We start from the raw sequence: 18,897 nt of genomic DNA on the forward strand, positions 1-18,897 counted from the left end.
GATGTCGTGGTAATGGTGGTATCGGGTTGTACAGGGGGGTAGGAGTAGGTGAAGGGGTGGTATCAGGCTGTAGAGGGGGGATGGGAGTGTCAGAGACAGTCGCAGTCGTATCGAGCTCCCGAGATGGGATGGGTGACCTGGTCGTCTCCTCATTCACTGTGGAACCCTTCATTAGTAAAGAAAACGGTGAGTTCACGAAAGTAAAAGCTAAACACATAAAGAAATAAAAGGATGCAAACCTTGTGCATTGACTGCAACAATGAAAGGATGGCGACAATTGCCCTTTCATGTCAGTCATGTTTTCCTCCATACTGAAGACACGAATATCTAAATCCGATAATATGGCCATCCAACCTTGATAATGCGCTGTCAATGGACCGCAGGTACGAATAAGTAGACTCGTCTGCATTGGCTTCTTTCCTGCGGCGGGCAGTATACTTAGAACATCCTCATCCACAAGACGCTTTGTACTGGAGTTAGCATGAAAGACATCAACTTGGTTCAACTCGTCCTCCTCGCGTACGTCCCCTATCATATCATCGAACATATCATCACTACGTGTGATGTCCCTCCTTCCACCCTTCCATATTCAGCATCCTCGTGCTCAGAATGTTCGGGATCATCCCCTCCCTCCACCCTGACAACCTCATCATTGGCATCTCCACGATGGTCATCATTATCACTTTCACTCTCGGGACTACCCCCCCCACTCGTCGACCTTGAGCCACTTTTAGAACTATCATCATCCGCACTTAGCTCAAATATAGGTCGTCGTTCCACTGGGGTATCCCGAAACTCCCTTTCAGCATTTGACATCACAGTGCCCTCTTTAACCTTTATCTGCATTAACAACCCAGCAAACTGGTTAGTGTCAATTTAACAACCAGATAAACATGTTATGCATAGAGTAAACTTACATTGTTAGACTCGAATATCTTTCTCTCGAATACTTTGAAGGACACTGAGTGGGAGCATGACCATCGTAATATGCGGGGCAAAACCACCTTGCTCCTTCGCTCCGCAATGTTCCTATCTATCGATGAAGCTAGGATCTCGTACGTCCATACCTAAAAAAATTTAAAATATATTAAGAACAATAGTAATGTTAGATCAAACAACACGATTATTATGTTAATCAAATTTACCTGGAACGCTTGTGGAAATCCACGTAAGGAGTACTTCACAACGTAGTTTTTATTTGATTTGACCCTCGTCTTGTATAGACTGCTCTTATCATTCAAGGCAGTCTTTAGGGCATCCAATGTCCTCTCCCAAATAATGGTACCCCAATCAAGACTATTGTAGTACTCCAAGCTTTGAATATCCTTGAAACATTTGAGATCGACTGCATTTTTCTGCTTGTTTTTCCCCATCATTGCGACCTCAGTATAGTAAATTAGGTTGATCTTCACAGCATCATCATCGTTTTCAAACTCTAAGTCCTTGTATTTTTCTTCGAGTTCACAGAGGTATAAAGTGTCCTTCGTCACTCGATTACCAAAATACTTTATGGCAAGCTCATATGAGGACTACTGGTTCCAATCAACTCGTGATGGGAATTGCCACAAACCAGTCATCACCAAAAAGTCATCCTTCGAAAAGGTGACAACCTTCCTACAGACAGCGAATGTCATTGAGTCTGATTTTGTCCTTTTCATTTCTCTGAGCAACATGTGATGGACAATTGGGCTGTTGAATATCAACATCAACAAATTGCCTAAAAACTATTCTCTTGAACATGGCCAATTGTGTTGGCGTGAACTTCTCTTTGACAATCTTGTTTGCATTGACAATGTGGGCCAAGCTGGTTACTTAACTGGAAAATCTGTCAGCTTCAGCTATTCTGAAACGTGTAGCCATCTTAAATCACTCCTGCATTTATTAAAAAATTCAATCAGTAAACTCCTTTAGGAAAAAAAATGTAAAACAACATTCTATTTAAATCTCGTTAGAATGGCTCTCGCTGGCATCGTTCTTGCTAGAATGGCTCTCACTGGTATCGATCTCACTAGAATTGATCTCGCTAGAATCGCTCTCGCTGGTGTCGCTCTCTCTGGTGTCACTCTATCCGGTGTTGCTCCCCCTTATCTCCCTCACATTCTCTCTTTTTACTCATCTTCAACCACATAACACATCGAAAACCAGAAAAACAAACAAACAAACCATAGGTTCACTTATCTCTCCGGTGTCACTCTCAAACTCTTTCTACTCGTCTTCAACCACAGAACACATCCAAAACCAAAAAAACAAACAAAAAAAACCATATTGAAAGAAAGATTTACCGATAAGATTCGATTGAAAGCCGGAAGTAGAATCGTTTGCAAGCCGGAAATAGTTTTTTTTCGTTTATGAGAAATACGAAGCCATTAACCTTGGAAAATTTGAATGAATAATAGTTTAGTTTTTGTGGGTTTTCTCAGTAAAAAGGTAAGAAGACGAAATAAGGGCAAATTAAGTAATTTGGTATGGCGATGATGTTAGCAGAGGGTCATTTGACATTATTGTTTAAAAAAGGGTCATTTGACATTTTGGGCCCAATTTTTTGGGTCATCTGTACAAATTTTCCCTTCAAATTCTTGTTATCTTTTTGAACAACTTCGAATTCGAAAGCGTAAAAAGGAATTAAGGATAGTAACCAATTGTATTAGGGTTTTAATTATGATCGTAAACTTTAAAAAAGTTTACTTTGATCCATGAATTTTGAGGTTTGTTCTAAAAAGTATTTTTAGAAAGTTTGTTTCTTCTTAAAGTAAGATTACATTCTCACAATAATTAATATGTAGAAATTAAAAGACATATATGACATTGTTTTAAACAGAAAATTGACACATGACAAATGATGTGTAAAAAAAATTGATAGTGTAAATAATTTTAATGATATCTTTTAAAATGAAATAAATGAAACTACGTACATATTTTAATATTTACACAAATTAAAGGTTGTCATATCAACTTTTTCTTTATTTTAAAAAAAATATATTGAAACTTATTTCAAATTAGTATTTTAAGAGAACAATGAAATGAAAAATAAGGGAGAAATGGAGAAAAGAAAAAAAAATTATGAACATTACTTGATAAAAGAATTTTAAAAAATAGCATATAAATCAATCGTAATTGACATATACTCATTTTCTTACCATTCGAAGTTATTTGGTATTCATAAAATAATAATTTACAATAAATTTTCTTCCACCAAATCATATCTACCAAATGCTATTAAACTAATCATTTTTTTTTAAATTCTCTCTCTTTAATAAAGTATAATGTTGGTTGGAGAATATCCTTAACATCTAATTTTTTCTGTCAAATTAATATATGGACTAAAAGTAGAAAAAATACATTTAAAATGGCATCTTTTAATTGGACCATTAATTGTTATTTAATAAACACAATACATTAATTGTTACTTAATAAACACAAATACATTTTCCTCTCTCTTTCTCTCTATGCCAATTGAGATATGAGAGGGACATGGGGTCCTATTTGATTTATTTGGTCATAAAAATTACTATTCTATTCTAAGAATTTGGAGATTTGTTTATATAAAAAATGAAAACTGTATAGTTTAATTTGTGAGGTTGTTTCTATCCAATTAAGAGCATTTAATAAGATATTCCTAGTGTTTTGATTAGATATCCAAAAGTGCTTCAAAAAACTATAAATATATTTATACATTTCAAAACTCTATTTTCTTTAGAAAAAAATTAATCACTATTAAAAAAATGAAATATAGAAAAATGTTTCATTTAAAAGGGTATTAAAATTTACCAACCTCAACATTTTTATATGTCTATAAATTTGACATAAAACATGAATGGATATTTTCACTTAAAAAATAATAATAACAATATATAAAGATGGAGATTTAAAATTTTTAACATTTCAAAATTGATGACCTATATCTTAATCGAAAAATGTATGGACACCAATATTTCAATTGCATCGTAGAAAAATCTACCGAAATATAAAAAAAATATCGACAAAATGTTATAAATGTGTACATAATATTAATAGTAAGAATTTTCTACTTATTTAAAAATGAGAATATTAAATGAAATGATTATCTGTTAATTTAAATATTTTTATGACTCCTTATTTTTGTAATATTTTTTTCATAAATATTCATCATCATCAACATTGCTTTTTATTTCTCCATTGAAATTATAATAAAATTGAGACCTCGATCGATATCTTTGTTGACATCAACATTTTTTTAGTACAATAGAGGTAGGGATTGGAACTTTCGTATGCAGTTAAACTACGTTGGCTTTGGCTTAACACCGACATTTGAAACTTTGTTGCTTACAATCTTATTTTTTTAACTAAGACATCGACTTTTCTGTCAACATGAAAATTAGTCTACTTAGTTTTTATACTAAAAAAAATCTTAAGGTATGTTACACACTCATTTGACTTTTAATTTTTGAAAATTAAGCTTATACACACACTATTTTCCCTTATATATTTATATGTTTTGTTATCTACTTTCTATTTCTACTAATATATTCAGATATATACAGTCAAGTCTTAAAAAAAAAAAAAAAAATTTAGTTTTCAAAACCTTGCATTTTATTTTTGGAATTTGACTTCGGAGTGTTCAAATGTTTTATTAACAAAAGCTAAAAAATTAGTAAGAAATCGGAAGAAACAAACATAAATTTTAAAATGTAAAACTAAAAATGAAAATTTTATCAAGGTAGATTGCTATATACCTCATAATATTTCTATGTTGTTCTTAATTTTCACTATTGTTTCTAACAAATTCATGTTATTAAATTCCGTCAATTTATAAAAAAAAAATTGTTAGTTGATGACCTAATACTTTTAAAAGTGGCTATTTTGGTGGATATTTATAATTTTGAATGTAAATTCCATACACAATAGAAAGCATTTGGTGTAAAGCTATGACTACATATCAAGAAATTTATTAAATGCAATTATCATGTTGAAGTTGCAAACAAGAAAATGATAGAGGAAAAAGATAATGAAAGAACCAAAATAAGCGTTGTAATCAAAATGAATAAAAGTTGGAAATAAAGGAGCGAAAAATATGAAAAATTAAATAGACAATTTGAAAATACAAGGAGAGTTAAAAGTATACGAACTAAAGGATTATCACAAATTTATAACTTGTTTAGTAAGTTGCAAGAATAGAGAAATTTGGGGATTTTGTGTAGGTCAAAATTAAAAAAAGAAATTCATGTTACGGGATTTTGATTACCAACGTGAATTTAGTTAAGTGGTATTGATATGACTTTTGTCCCCCAGAGATCGGAGATTCAATCTCCCCACCACACAATTGTTGTACTCGGAAAAAAAAAAAAAAAAAGAAGGAAATGACAATTTATTCTAAATTCCTTTTGGATCAGTAACTGCTTTTAAATTAAAAAACAATTTTCAGAAGAAAAATGATTGTTTTGAAAAAGATAAGTCTAAGACTAGTATCGCACACAACTCCCATATTCTTTTTAGATTATCGATTATATGTTTTTTTAATGGATATTCCAAATGAAATCTAATCCACTTTTTAAAACCGTGAATTTTATAACATTTTGGTTAAATTATTATAAAGTGAAATTATGAAATTGATTCCATTATGTACGTGTGCTGATACTTCACCTTCACTTTCGAATCTCCATTCTGGCTACTCGCTCTTCTTCTTTTTTCTTTTTCTTTTTAAAGGTTATTTATCTTTTTGTGATTTATTAGTATTTTCTTCTTCTTAAAAGAAATTCTCATTACTTGTTACTCGCTATTCGCTTCTCGTTCTCGTTACATGTCACTTGCTACTCATACTTTTAAAGAAAGGAAAACTCAAAAAAAGGTCAAAAGAAGAGGAAAAGAAAACTTAACAAGTAACAAGTGTGAGAGCCAAATACCAACATTCATACACAACAAGTCGATCTTGTAATTTAACTTCGTAATAACACAAGTAAAAGGTTACAAAATTGTTTACGGTTTAAAAAGTAGGTCAAGTTTCATTTAGACTTTTGTGAAATGAGACATTGGTACCTACAATTTTCTCTCAAGTATATGTATAACATGGTAAAAAATCAGACAGAAAAAGAAAATAATAATTGGATTATGGTATTTGGTGGAAAGGGAAAGGAGCATATGGAGTCATAGTCATATCATAACAACCACCTAACAACTATGGCTTTGGTGGAACAAATAAAACCATCAAAAGTCAATTTGTAGGTACATTTCTTTCTAATTTATTTAATGCCAACCCATGTTACTCCCCACCAAATTTCTCTTTCTCAATTCTTTTTTCAAAAACTAAATACAATTCTACACTAATTGCAAGTTGTTTCTTACAAAAATATCTTTCTATTACTAAAAGAGTGTAATTGTTTTTTAAGTTGTTTAGTTAGACTTGTGAAATAGTTACACAATATCTTTAGAAAATTTTGGCTAAAATATGATTTTTTTTTAGTAAATAAATAAATGAGATAAGAAAAAGAACTCAAGTTTACTTTTGATTTGTAGTTTTATTATCTATGCAAAAGTGTTAAAATCATATATATACGTATAATCAAAGTGTAAGTGACCTATAACTTGAGATAAATTAAATGTTACTTAAAACAAACCAAATATTTTAATTTAGAACTCTTTTAGTTGCATAAACACAACAATCCAAAATTTTATGTTAAGGACACAATTTCATATAAAATCGATAATTTATCCTATGGGTTTCTGAGTTTGTTTCTATATATGGTCTCCCTAAACTATAAATAATAGGCCCCTAAATTTTTTATTATGTGTTTGATATATTTTTATGGTTTCAAGTTTGTATCAAATAAGTCTCTTATATTAAAAAAAAAAAAAAAAAAAAAAAAAAAAAAAAAAAAAAAAAAAAAAGAGAGAGACTGACTGTAGAATGAATAGTAATTCTTCTGTATTGGGGAAGACGAAAACAACCGAATATAATGAAAGAGTAAAAGCCCAGCATTGGTAACCCTACAACAAACCAGTAAAATTAGAAATAACGGTAAATAACCCAGAAAATAAATATTGAAAAATAACACTTTATCATATATATATATATATATATTCGAAAATGTTAAAAATTATTTCCATATAGTAGCGAGGAGTAATGGCAAAGCTAGTATAATACACAAAATATTACAAAAATAGAACTTAAAAGAATATGTGCAAATATATCAATAGTTAATATTAATTATTGCATAGGAATATCAGTTATTTTTACATTTTTTAAAAAAAAATTACCACATTTGGAGTTATTTTCCAAAAATGTACTTACTTGCAAATGCTTTTTAAGAACATATTTGTGCATATTTTAAGAAAATAATGTTGCCCATAACAATTTCCAAATGAGATATGCAATAACCCAATTGAGAGAGAGGACAGAAAAAACCATGGAGCTGGTGATTCTAAGACCAAATATTTGAGCTCCCTTTTCACCATATCAAAACATAAAACCTGGTGACTTTAAAATCCTGTAAAAGCTTCTGCAAAAATTTCAGAAATGGGAGACAAAAATATTGCAAAGTAGGATTAGATATATACATAATTGAGGTCTGAGGATACCAAAGAAGCCTCAAATTCCCTATTCAAAATTATCTAAGTATGATGTTTGCTTCCAAGCTACTTTGAAGAAATTAGTTTTAATGCTAATCGTAAACTTGGACTTCATCACTTGTTCAATCAATCCACTCTCTTCTTCTACAATACAATTGATGGTTTACAGATACGACATGCAATAACACTAGTGGACCGGCTTGGAATCTGTTTTTGTTTCTATGACTTCAACTATGGTAGGAATGGGAGATTGTTTTTGTTTCTATGACTTCAACTATGGTAGGAATGGGAGATTAAACCATCGACCTTTAAGATGGCAATTGATAGCTTTATCCATGAAACTATACTCAAATTAGTGGCTTGAAATCGTTTACCTTGACAAAGTGCATGATGTTCCCATGGCTTCTAAATGCAAAAAGCAAAGCAATTCATACTGAACTTACTGGAAAAATATGTAGACAGGATGCATAAAAGTGGTTTTCTCAAGGCAATGATTCTCAATCTGTCTGTTTTGCAATACAGAACTTGAATCTCTTTGAAATGAATTCTCATCCTATCATGACAAACTACCTGACACAGAGTTTCACTCTTTCTCCACCAAGAAAATCAAGTTGAATTCTCTCTCAACCAAGAAACCTTATTTTTCTTTTCAATTATGTTAGTGGAATTGTTCTTCTAGCCAGAAATCTCCCTCTCCCTCACAATGTACGATAAAAAGACAGGCCAGAGATGGCACAGGGTCAAACGTAAAGGAACAATTATAAATTGAACCTGCTATAATATGCAATTCATTTCAGTTATATCAACATTTATTTCACTTCTGGCTGCATCCCAGCTAAGTTTATCAGCCACTATGGAGCATACCTTCCCTTCTTGAAAGAATGACTCAGGTTGGATAAAGAAGGGCAGCCAATAATCTGCGAGGACATCATCTGAACTGTCATTATTACATTCTTCATTGACAAGGGCTATAGGTTCATTTCATCAGGTGGGTACTGAAGTATATGATAAGCTGTTTGGCATTGCTCCTTTGAGCCTGAGAGATATTTCCGTCCAAAATCAAAGACGATGTCAGAAGCACACAGACTTTCTACAGAAGGATTTTGGTGTTTGTCATCCAACACATTATTCATAACCCAATCAGCACTTTGTGCACAGAAGTCACGGCTGCCTTCGTCGTTGACATAGTTATCACACTGACGAAGGCATTTGGGTACAGATGAGAAATTCAAATGCATGTTGTTGAAAGTGGCATCTATATCTTCCTCCTTTTCAACATTATGCCAACTTAATCCACGGATTTGATAGCTGGCTAAACTGGAGTATGGCAATGAGTACAAGTTTCTACGATTACTGGAAGGGAAAGGGGATGAACATAGCGCAACAGCACCAAAACTCTTGTGCAAGTTCGGCTGATGATCATCAGCGAAGGTAATTGGTAACTCGGCAAATGTGTTCAACTCTGTAAGTTGAGAAGAAAAGCTTACATCTTTTATGTTGTCGGTATCCCAACCTAGCAGAAGAGGTTCTAGCTCTTGCTTTCTTAGGTACAAATGTTCACCTTGATCATACAAACCATATTGCGGTTTGAAAAGGCTGGAAATAAGTGATCTATAGTTATCAACTGCAGCAGTAAGAGGTGAAACATTGACATCCAGCAAAGTCATTTTTGTTTCTACATCACAGTCAAACTCCTTGGTTCTGTAATCTTGGAAATTGTTATCATCGCTATTGGTTGAGAAATCAGAATGGGAAAAAACTCTTCCTCTCGATTCATTCAAACGACATGGTGATGAACTATTATTCAAATGATGCTCATAATCAAGCCTTGGACAGCACCTTCCAGGCAACCTTTGTAGTTTTTCCAAGCTATTATTAAACTGTGGAGAATCAGGTTCATTCTAAAGTCAGTACGTATTCACGTAGAACTATAACCAAAAAATTCTGAAGAACAATTTTAATTGAGAAAAGAATCGGCAAAAAAGTGGAAATTATTGGAAGATGGTAAAAGAGCATACCTTACACTGATTGCTATCAGGTATAAGCCGGCTAAGTAGCATGGAAACAACACCGTACCTGGACAAGTATAAAAAAAAACTACATAGTTGCAGCCAGAAAGACGATGAAACAAAAGATAAAGGCGAGTCTGACCCCTTCTCATATGATTCACCAGCTCCATGGAACGACATATTCTGAATGAACTGACGTAATTTCTGCCTCTTCCTACTAAAAATATCTGCATGAATATAAAGAGTGCCTGATTAAAAATGTTATCATGATTATCCATATCTCTTTCTAATGCAAACGACTACATGTATACATTACACAACTCATATTTTTTTTAAATCTATAGGATCAAGGCTCCCCAACTATGTTAATGCAGAAATGGATTAAAAAAAAAGAAGAAAAGAAACCACATACACAAAAGGCGAAAAGTTTTGTGCATAAAACTCAAAATTGTTATTCTCTACTTAAAAAAGAAAAAAAGAGAGAGAAAGGAAGGAAGGAAGAAAGAAGCTCAGACGAGAGAATTACCATCATTTTCCACGTTGCTCTGTTTGCTCTCTATATCCTTCAATGTTTTATGAGTGTGTTTCACATCTACCTCTGCAATAAAACAAAGAGCACAAATTACTATTTCGAAACTGTTGTGGTTTCCCGTAGGCTTTCATTTCATCGTGTACTTCAAACCCAAAATATCAACAAGCAAATTGAAAGACATTATATTGATACATGTCTTAGACCTCCAATACACAAGACGTGTGAGAAGGGAGTAATTGGATTTTGGGGATTTTTAGTATTTCGGGCTTTATCCTTACTTTTTAGTTGTTAGATGTTGTGTTTGTTGGGCCTTTTTGTGTAAGGCCCATTTTCCTTTTGTTGGGCCTTTTATTTAGTATTTCGGGAAAAGTCTTGGTACGTAAAAGACTGAAAGAATTATTGTAAGGGAAAGCTTCCAACATGCAATATGTGAAACAAAATCTCCGACTCATCCTCTATTGGCAAAGCAGAATGGCTTAGTTCAGTACATGGAATAAAAATGTATTTTTCCAATACGTAGAATATATAAGCATGGAATTCTTATTCTTCCCTTTGCTTGAAAGAAAATGAGAACCTAGACAAAATGGATTAAATGAAAGAAATCCAAGTGAATGGAAAGAAAAGAAAAGAAAAGAAAAGAAAAGAAAAACCAAATAATGAATACCACTTTAAAGGGAAAATATATCAAAATATAAAAACCAATCAGTATATTATATAAAAATTATGTTTTACACATTTAGCGAATATATTTCCAGTGACATATAAAATACTGATATCTCAATAAGATGCTTATCAGACTTCATTTATCAAATCAAAATTCATAATTTATGTTGATCTGCTTGATACCATTTAATTTATTCAACTAGGTTAACCTGCATAAGAATACATGGAACTAATGCATGATTAAAGGAAAAAAGTCATGTTACAAAATACTGCGGACAACTTAATTATACATCTTCCTTCACAGGAAAGAGTACACAAAACACTAATGAATGTTTGCTTGAAGTGCATACCTGAAATTTTGGATGAATTGCTCAGAGGTAAATGCATCGAGTTAAAGTTAACAGGAGTGACGTTCTCAACAAGATGATGTGATGTGAAGTCTTTACAGCGGTTTTCAACAGGGTTTGCTCTCTCTGCTTGGAAAGAAAATAATATTTATAAGTGACAAGTTACTTGCAAATTGCAACTTTTATCGGGAGTTATTGGTACTATCTTAAATGGTTGATTCTAAGAATGGTTTAAACTTGAAGAAAAAGTACACGTCAACATTGAGCTGATAAGGCAGATACTGAAAGTATAGTTCTTAAAAAGATCCACAATGTTCAGATCCCGAAGTTATTTTTCCCCTGCTAAAACCGATATTGCAATTAAAGTTCTTTGCTTACCTCTGAAACTATCGCTCGTGTTGAAATTCTTTGATTGAAGTTCCTTTTGACGTGGAAGAGATGAACTGAATCTATGGTTTGCATCTTCCCTGAACTTCTTAAAAAATGCAAACTCAGAAGTTTTTGCATTATTTGCTGTTCATTGCACCCATAAAAGAAAATATATCCACATTTCAACTATTTAATGGGTCATGCATTAAGACAATAAGAAACTTAACTAGAATGAAACTCAAAAAAGAACAAAGGACAAAGAGAATTGATAATACTGGGAGCCTCCAATAGCTCGCTACTGCAGGAAACTGCAATTGAGAGTTGGGTAATGTGGAAAACTCACGGTATGTAACATGTCTTTCTTTCAAGGATATGGGAGAAGAATCTCTTCTGCTTGTCAAAGGTCTATCACAATCAAGATCTCCAACTTTTGATCTCTTCCATCGGCTACTATCTATAAGGGAATGTTCATGAAGGATTTATGGACATTATTATCTTAAGGGACCATGTACAAGATTGATCACTTCAGACTTCTCATTATGGAATATACCAAATTACGTTAAAATCAACAAAGAATTCTGTGAGAGCAAAAACTAATACACCGTCAAACATTCATTAATTAAAAGAAGTCGAGGTATAATCAGCCAGAAAGGAACCCATCGAGAACGAATTCGAACATAACCACAATAATAACTTAAATACATTAGAGGCAGAATGAAATGATTAAGAATAGAGTTAACAAACAAAATCGATTCTCTAAGGAACAAAATTCTCGGAAAATACTTCAAATATGAAAGGGTAGCAACAACAAGATATCAAAATTAAAGGAACCCAAAAACATGATAAATGAAAATAATAGAACGGAAGGTAGTAGAGAAGAATCGAAGAAGAACCATTAGAAATTGAAGGTTTGGGATTGCGCTTCATTGTAATGTGTGCCCTATAAAACGACGGATTGTGGTTTCTGTTGGAATGGCCATGGCTTCTCTTGCAAAGAAAAGGGTAAGGAAAATTTGGGCGCCAAAATATATGTATCAATGAATCTTAATCGCAAAAAGAAATAAGATTTTTTATTATTATTATTATTATTATTATGGGTCCCTTTGTATTGGATGATCAAAAAATGTTTTTCAAAAATCTCATTTTTATTTAAATATTTTTTATAAAAATTGTTAAAAATACTATTTAAAAATTATTTTAAATGATTGTAATACATACCAACTTTTTTTAAAAATAATTTTTCTTTTTTAAATTAAACTCTTGAGAATCATTTCAAACACGTTCTACGGTTACTACAAATGGATCAAATAATAATAAAAAATTTATTGACGTGGTTTACTTCATAGAAAACCGAATGAAATATAGATGAGAATGCCCTTTTTATACTTTTAATCAGTGAATATGTTATAAGAATGGAAACATTCTTTATCGTTTTTATTTACTTTTTCAAATTTTTATATTTAAAAAAAATGTAACACTAAAATTTAAATTTAAATGTATAATTTTAAAACAACTTTTGTGAGAGCATTTTCACTATATTTCGGATTTGATAAAAATGATTTTAAGTTAATTTAAACATTTTTTTTAATTAAGTTGATTTGTTTAGATATGGTTAACATCAACTTTTGAGATTTTGAAAACTTGTATGCCTCTTACTATTATAAATATTTTAAACAAAAATAAATGTCCATATTTGGTGTTCTAAAAGATTATAATAACCACTTTTTGCAATAATAAATTCTATTTTGTAATCTCCAATTAGCTAAAGTTATATTTCAAAACCTCATTTGCTATACTATTTACTATTTGCTACAGTTCTTACTATTTTACATTCATCATTTTTTTTATTCTTTACTACAATGTTTACTATTTCCTTCTCAAACTAAAATAGTTTACACTTCAAATACATACTATTATAACTCAAACCAAAATCATCTACACCCCAAACACAAACTATTATAATCCAATTATAATAATCTATGACTATAATAACCAACTCCTTACCCCAAACGCCCCCTACGTGTCTTATCTCTCATTGTCCTTGTATTTAATGCCAAATTATCCATGTGTCTTATCACTACATATCTTTAGTGTCCAAATGGTTCAACATCCTAGTTGCCAAATTGCTTATAAATAATGTTTTTTTTATATAGATTTTGTATATATGCAATTTTGGTGAGAAATAAAAGAGAAATTTCTATAATTTCCTATGTTTCATTTTTTTTTTTTTTTGTTTTCTAAATTTCTCGGTATTCTTGTTCCCGTGGTGCATTGTTTTTCTCCTCAAATTTACAACACATTATCAGCATGAGTCTTTATCATTTCACCTCTGAAGGTAGGTCCTAAAAATAGGTCATTTTTTTCCCTTTTCATTATAATTAGTAAATTAAATTTTGTTTTGCATGTTTGGTATATATTAACTTTCTAATATAAATATAATTATATGTGATAGTATTACCATGAAAAATATTACAAAATTAGAATTTGCAATCCTTGACATCAACGGTAATAATTATTTGTCATGAGTGTTTCATGCCGAAATACACTTGGATGCTATGAACCTTGGAGGAATCTTTAAAGAAGAAAATACGACATCCAATTAAAAAAAAAAAAAAAAGCAAAAGCCACAATTTTTCTTCGCCATCATCTCCGTGAGAGTTTGAAGATGGAATGTCTTACAATAAAAAAAAAAACTCTTGCATCCTGTGGGAGAGTTTAAAAGAAAGATATGATCATCAGAAAACAATTATTCTTCCTAAAACTCGTTACAAATGGATACGTTGGATATCAAAATAATCCAATATGTCTGTATATTTTTATAAAGAAATCACAGTCAGAATTTACTATTATAACTATATATGTTGATGATTTAAATATAATTGGAACTCCTGAAGAGCTCTCAAAGACAATAAAATATCTTAAAGAAGAATATGAGATTAAAGATCTCTAAAAGACAAAATTTTGCCTTGGTTTACAAATTGAGCATTTAGAATATGAGATATTTGTTCACCAGCCAACTTATATAGGATTTTTTTTAAAAAAAAAAGAAAATCTATATGGATAAAACACATCCATTGAACATTCTAATGGAAGTTCGTTCTCTGTATGTAAAGAAAAATTAATAAAGAATTTCTTGGTCTTGAAGTACTATATCTTAGTGCAATTTGTACACTTATGTATCTTGCTAATAATATAAGACCTGATATTGCATTTTAAGTAAATTTATTAGCTAGATATAGTTTTTCTCCATAAAAAAGGCATTACAATGAAATTAAGCATATACTCCGTAATCCCCAAGGAACAATTGATATGAGTCTTTTTGTTCAAAAAATAAAATTTTGATCTAGTTGGTTACGCAAATTCTGCATATGTATCTAATCCACGTAAAGCTAGACCTCAAACAAATTATTTGTTCATATGTGGAGGATGTTGGAGTTAGCATATAATTAGCGGAAGAATTCAGAATCATTAAGCACTCTAATTCATCGATTTTAGCATCAAATTAAACATATTCATATCAGAAAAAGTGGGTTTCAATATAACTCATATTTGAAGACTTTGAACTGTTGGAACGAACCAATGCGCAGCGAAAGTGACCAAGATCCATAAACACTCTAATTCATTAATTTTGGCAGAAATGAAAGCATGCTATAGCATAAATAAATGGGTTTCATGACATACCTTTGCAAAACTTCCTCAAAGCTTGAATTCCAGCTGCTAATCTCCTCTGAATCTTGTTGTAGACCATCCTAAGATCTTCTATATTATCCTCTTGATGCTCTAGATTAAGTTGGAGGACTCAAAATAAGCTAGAATCAAGGAAATTTGGAGACAAACTCACAACAGCAACCCAAAGGAAGAACACCTTATTCACACGAATTTTTAATTAAAATTCTGTCGGTTGCATTGCCTCAAAATTACTCCAGTCTATTCAATATATTGCAGACTATCATGCAAAGAGATTAACTATATGAGATGCAGCTCATGCTTGGAGTAATTAAAGCTTGAAGATGATGGGTTATTTGTGAGCTACTTGAAGATGTAATGGAAAATGCCTATTTTCCATTTTTGTGTTTTTCTCTTCTTTTTCAACTTTTGATAAATTGATTTCATAAATCAATTTATTTTATAAAATTGAAAATATTATTAATTTTATAAATTAATTTTTCTTAATAAAATTAATAAATAATTATTTAAACAATTTAAACAGATCTAATTAATTTAATATCAAATATTAAACTAATTTTACACAATTTCATCTTCAAATATTTAAATCATATTTAAATATTATTTCTCTAATTTCATTTAATTCTAATTTGAACATTTTACATGAACTTATCACGCTACTCTAGAGCTAATCCATTTACGAGCTAATAAGAAGACCTCGCGGACCTATAGATAATGGGCTCCAACGATCCGAGATTAGTTGGCTAAACTCATTAGACCGAATTATCCTCCATTCGTTAACTAATGGGTGATTCCACTAAAACCCAGAGCTAAACTCCCCTCACTGTAGATATATGATGTCCACTCGATATAACCATGATTAGTAAGTTAACCCTTCACAGGTTGTTCGTAATAATGGCTGGGTCGAATCTCTGTTTTACCCCTGAAATTACCTCTTGTTCCTTGAGTCCCACAGATCCCCTAATGAACAATTGATTTATGATCCAATCAACAAATCGAATCCCTCTCAGGCCAATGAGAGGGTGAAACCTCTTGTTCAAGACCCAAAATCAGCCCTTGAAGGGAACAACCTCTCTACTAACCCTAATCGGGTAGGAGAGAATTCCATCTTGTAGGGCTATATTCCCAGTTATTCATTCGGTCTTATTCCCAAAATGGGAGGCTTATTGAGCAGAGACGTTGGTCTATTCTTATCGTTTGCAGATCAAAGGATAATCCCGAACAAATAGGAGTTCATAGTTTGCTCAGGATTAAGGTCAAGTTACCTAGGTCATCGTTTTGAAATAGTCAGTCTTAAACAGTAAACAACGTTATAAAGTAAGAGTGACTAGTTTCGTGGTCCGATCTTGTACAAACTCTTTTGCACAAGGACACCCCCACTTCTCATGTCCCAACATGAACGAATTAGGATCACTTCGTTTGTAGCACTTTACAACTTTTTGTAACAACTATAGAGTAGGTTGCATCCAATAGTGTTACCAGAATAAGGCACCCAACCTTATTCATATATTATAGATCATTTTGACTATTTACTCGAACCTGATCCACTTGTATGTCTCCACATAAAGTTCATATACTCATGTAATAGTCAAGGGGCACTTGTATGCGGCTATTATAAACGTATTTGATAGCATCATACCTCAGGGTGAAGGACAGTTATCCAAACATCCCTCTCAGAGATTCCATAATCTCTTTGGCAGTACTCATATTCTCGTGTTTATTCGCCAAAACGCCAAATAAACTTGCAAGAATGTAAGCACGGACTTTATCATTCGCCCTGATCCATCTATCACGCACTTCCTGAACAATTCGGTTGGAATTAGAGCTAGGAATAGGAGAACATTCCTCTGTTAAGACAAAACGCAAATCGTCTATCGTAAGTATCATGTTCAAATTTGATTTCCATGTCACATAGTTATCCCCGATCAATTTTTCTGATGCCAACATTTGTATAATTGAACCCGTCATTCTGACATTATAAACAAATTCTATAAGTGAATTGCTTTTAAATCCAATCAAGTTTTATCAAAATGATAATGTACCCATAATCATTATTTTTGCAATGATATTTAAGTGATTTAGAATAATTTCTATTGGTGGCAATCAAGAATTCCTTCACAGAAGCAAGACAGTTCTTGATCAAATACTATCTCCAGAATAACTCATATTCTGATAGTCATTTAGTTATCGTTTTCAATCAAGATCTTTACTAACACTTAGTAATTCTTGTAAGTGTAGACCCACCATTTTTAGATCTTACAGAACGGTATGAGTACGTCCCCGAAATAGAAGACAATACCCAAGATGGAACTATAAGACCCTATTCATTTTATTGAAGCTTGGGTTGTTCCGAATCCTATGTTACAACCCTTCGTGGGGATCGTCGTGGTTAACGACTAACAAGTGCTGCCTAAAAACGATAGCAGACGCAACATAGGAATCTCACAGTTCAGACTAATGGAGGAGACCACAGGGACAATGTTGACACATTTCCTTCACCCACTTACTATGAACGACTTCCTTCATTCACCTTGTTATTGACCCAAGCAAACACTTTCCAAATGGAGCAGTCAAGGTAAAATTGACATGAAGCCGAGCATGGACCTCACGATGTGAACTCTTGAGGACGTGAGAGCTAATAACTTTTAATCTCCCACTGAAGTGTGCTAAATGTTTGGGTAAATTTATACTTAGGTTCTTTTCGGCTAATAAAAACAACCCTAAGTCTAGATGGTTTATCCAAGTATAACACTTATAAATGGATTTTAAGCCTATGATGTCTAGGTGATAAACCATTTTTATTACCTCATATCACTCACATGTACTCATAAAACCGGTAACCAACACTCAATAATTTGGTCATAATCCCCAAGTAGGAAGTGTTCCGTAGACCGTCAACTTAAGTACCCCCAGCCTTCGACAGGATTATATACCGATTGAGTTTGTAACCCTAGTTTTATAAGTTTAATGAGACCTATTTTAACTATTAAAACAAGTGGTTAACCTAAGTGAGCATGCAACTGTTCTTTGTTATGGATTTTAAATGTCTAACCCAAGTTTATAACAGCTTACAAAATTTTAGCCATGTTAAACATCCACAACAAACAACAGAGGCATTCAATATCTAATATAACCATTATATTAAATAAAAGAAACCCTAACATGCATACTATATATTATAACATTTTATAACATGCTTTCAATGCATGTAATATGCTTCCTACGATGGAATTTTAAATCTACTTGTCATACAATATGCACATACAAGATTTATTTAATTATAACATACACCACATGCATAAATAATTAAACACTAACTGATATGGTTTTAGTTTTGGCAAAAATAAGTAAATAAAAACCGAATTATTACAAAATAGCTTTTAAACTGCTTACGGACCGCTCAAACTGCTCCAAAACGAACTCAAAAAGCTTGAACGGGACCCGAACTATCTGAACCGGACCAGCCAAAAACCATTTAAGGCTGAACCGGTCGAACCGGCTGCTGTCGCTCTATGCTCAATATCTTGTTAGGTTCATCGTTTAGCAATGACTACCATCATCATGCATTTGCCTGATCGTTTAGCACCAACGCATGGTGACTAACCAAGTTATACAATCGTGTAGTGTTTGCCTTCTATCACATAGTGTCATCGTCTAGTCTCGAACAACGCTACATGGTCTCTTAGTGTCTAACACTATTGTGCAGCTCCATTGTCTTACGGCAGAAAATTACTACACGATCGCTTAG

The 18,897-nt window shown here is 32.2% G+C and overlaps 2 protein-coding genes across 5 annotated transcripts; both read right to left on the minus strand.

The window, feature by feature from the left end:
- Nucleotides 1-522: 522 nt before the first annotated feature.
- LOC120084698 lies at nt 523-1,373 on the minus strand. Its single transcript, XM_039040508.1, has 3 exons — nt 1,146-1,373; nt 918-1,067; nt 523-840 (listed from the first exon to the last, which is right to left on the minus strand). Exons 1-3 carry the CDS (start codon nt 1,371-1,373, stop codon nt 532-534), a joined length of 687 nt encoding a protein of 228 aa, XP_038896436.1. The 3' UTR covers nt 523-531.
- Nucleotides 1,374-8,290: 6,917 nt separating this feature from the next.
- On the minus strand, nt 8,291-12,446 carry LOC120085308. 4 transcript variants are annotated; one of them, XM_039041230.1, is made up of 8 exons: nt 12,356-12,445; nt 11,806-11,916; nt 11,472-11,606; nt 11,097-11,222; nt 10,078-10,149; nt 9,694-9,778; nt 9,561-9,618; nt 8,291-9,422 (listed from the first exon to the last, which is right to left on the minus strand). In XM_039041230.1, exons 1-8 carry the CDS (start codon nt 12,387-12,389, stop codon nt 8,511-8,513), a joined length of 1,533 nt encoding a protein of 510 aa, XP_038897158.1. In that variant the 5' UTR covers nt 12,390-12,445; the 3' UTR covers nt 8,291-8,510. The 4 variants fall into 4 exon arrangements, with proteins under 4 accessions (XP_038897158.1, XP_038897156.1, XP_038897155.1 ...); XM_039041228.1 differs by having other exon boundaries at nt 9,561-9,778; nt 11,097-11,219; XM_039041227.1 differs by having other exon boundaries at nt 9,561-9,778.
- Between the last annotated feature and the right edge of the window lie 6,451 nt (nt 12,447-18,897).

Source organism: Benincasa hispida, chromosome 9, assembly GCF_009727055.1.
Source record: "Benincasa hispida cultivar B227 chromosome 9, ASM972705v1, whole genome shotgun sequence".
Lineage (NCBI taxonomy): Eukaryota > Viridiplantae > Streptophyta > Magnoliopsida > Cucurbitales > Cucurbitaceae > Benincasa > Benincasa hispida.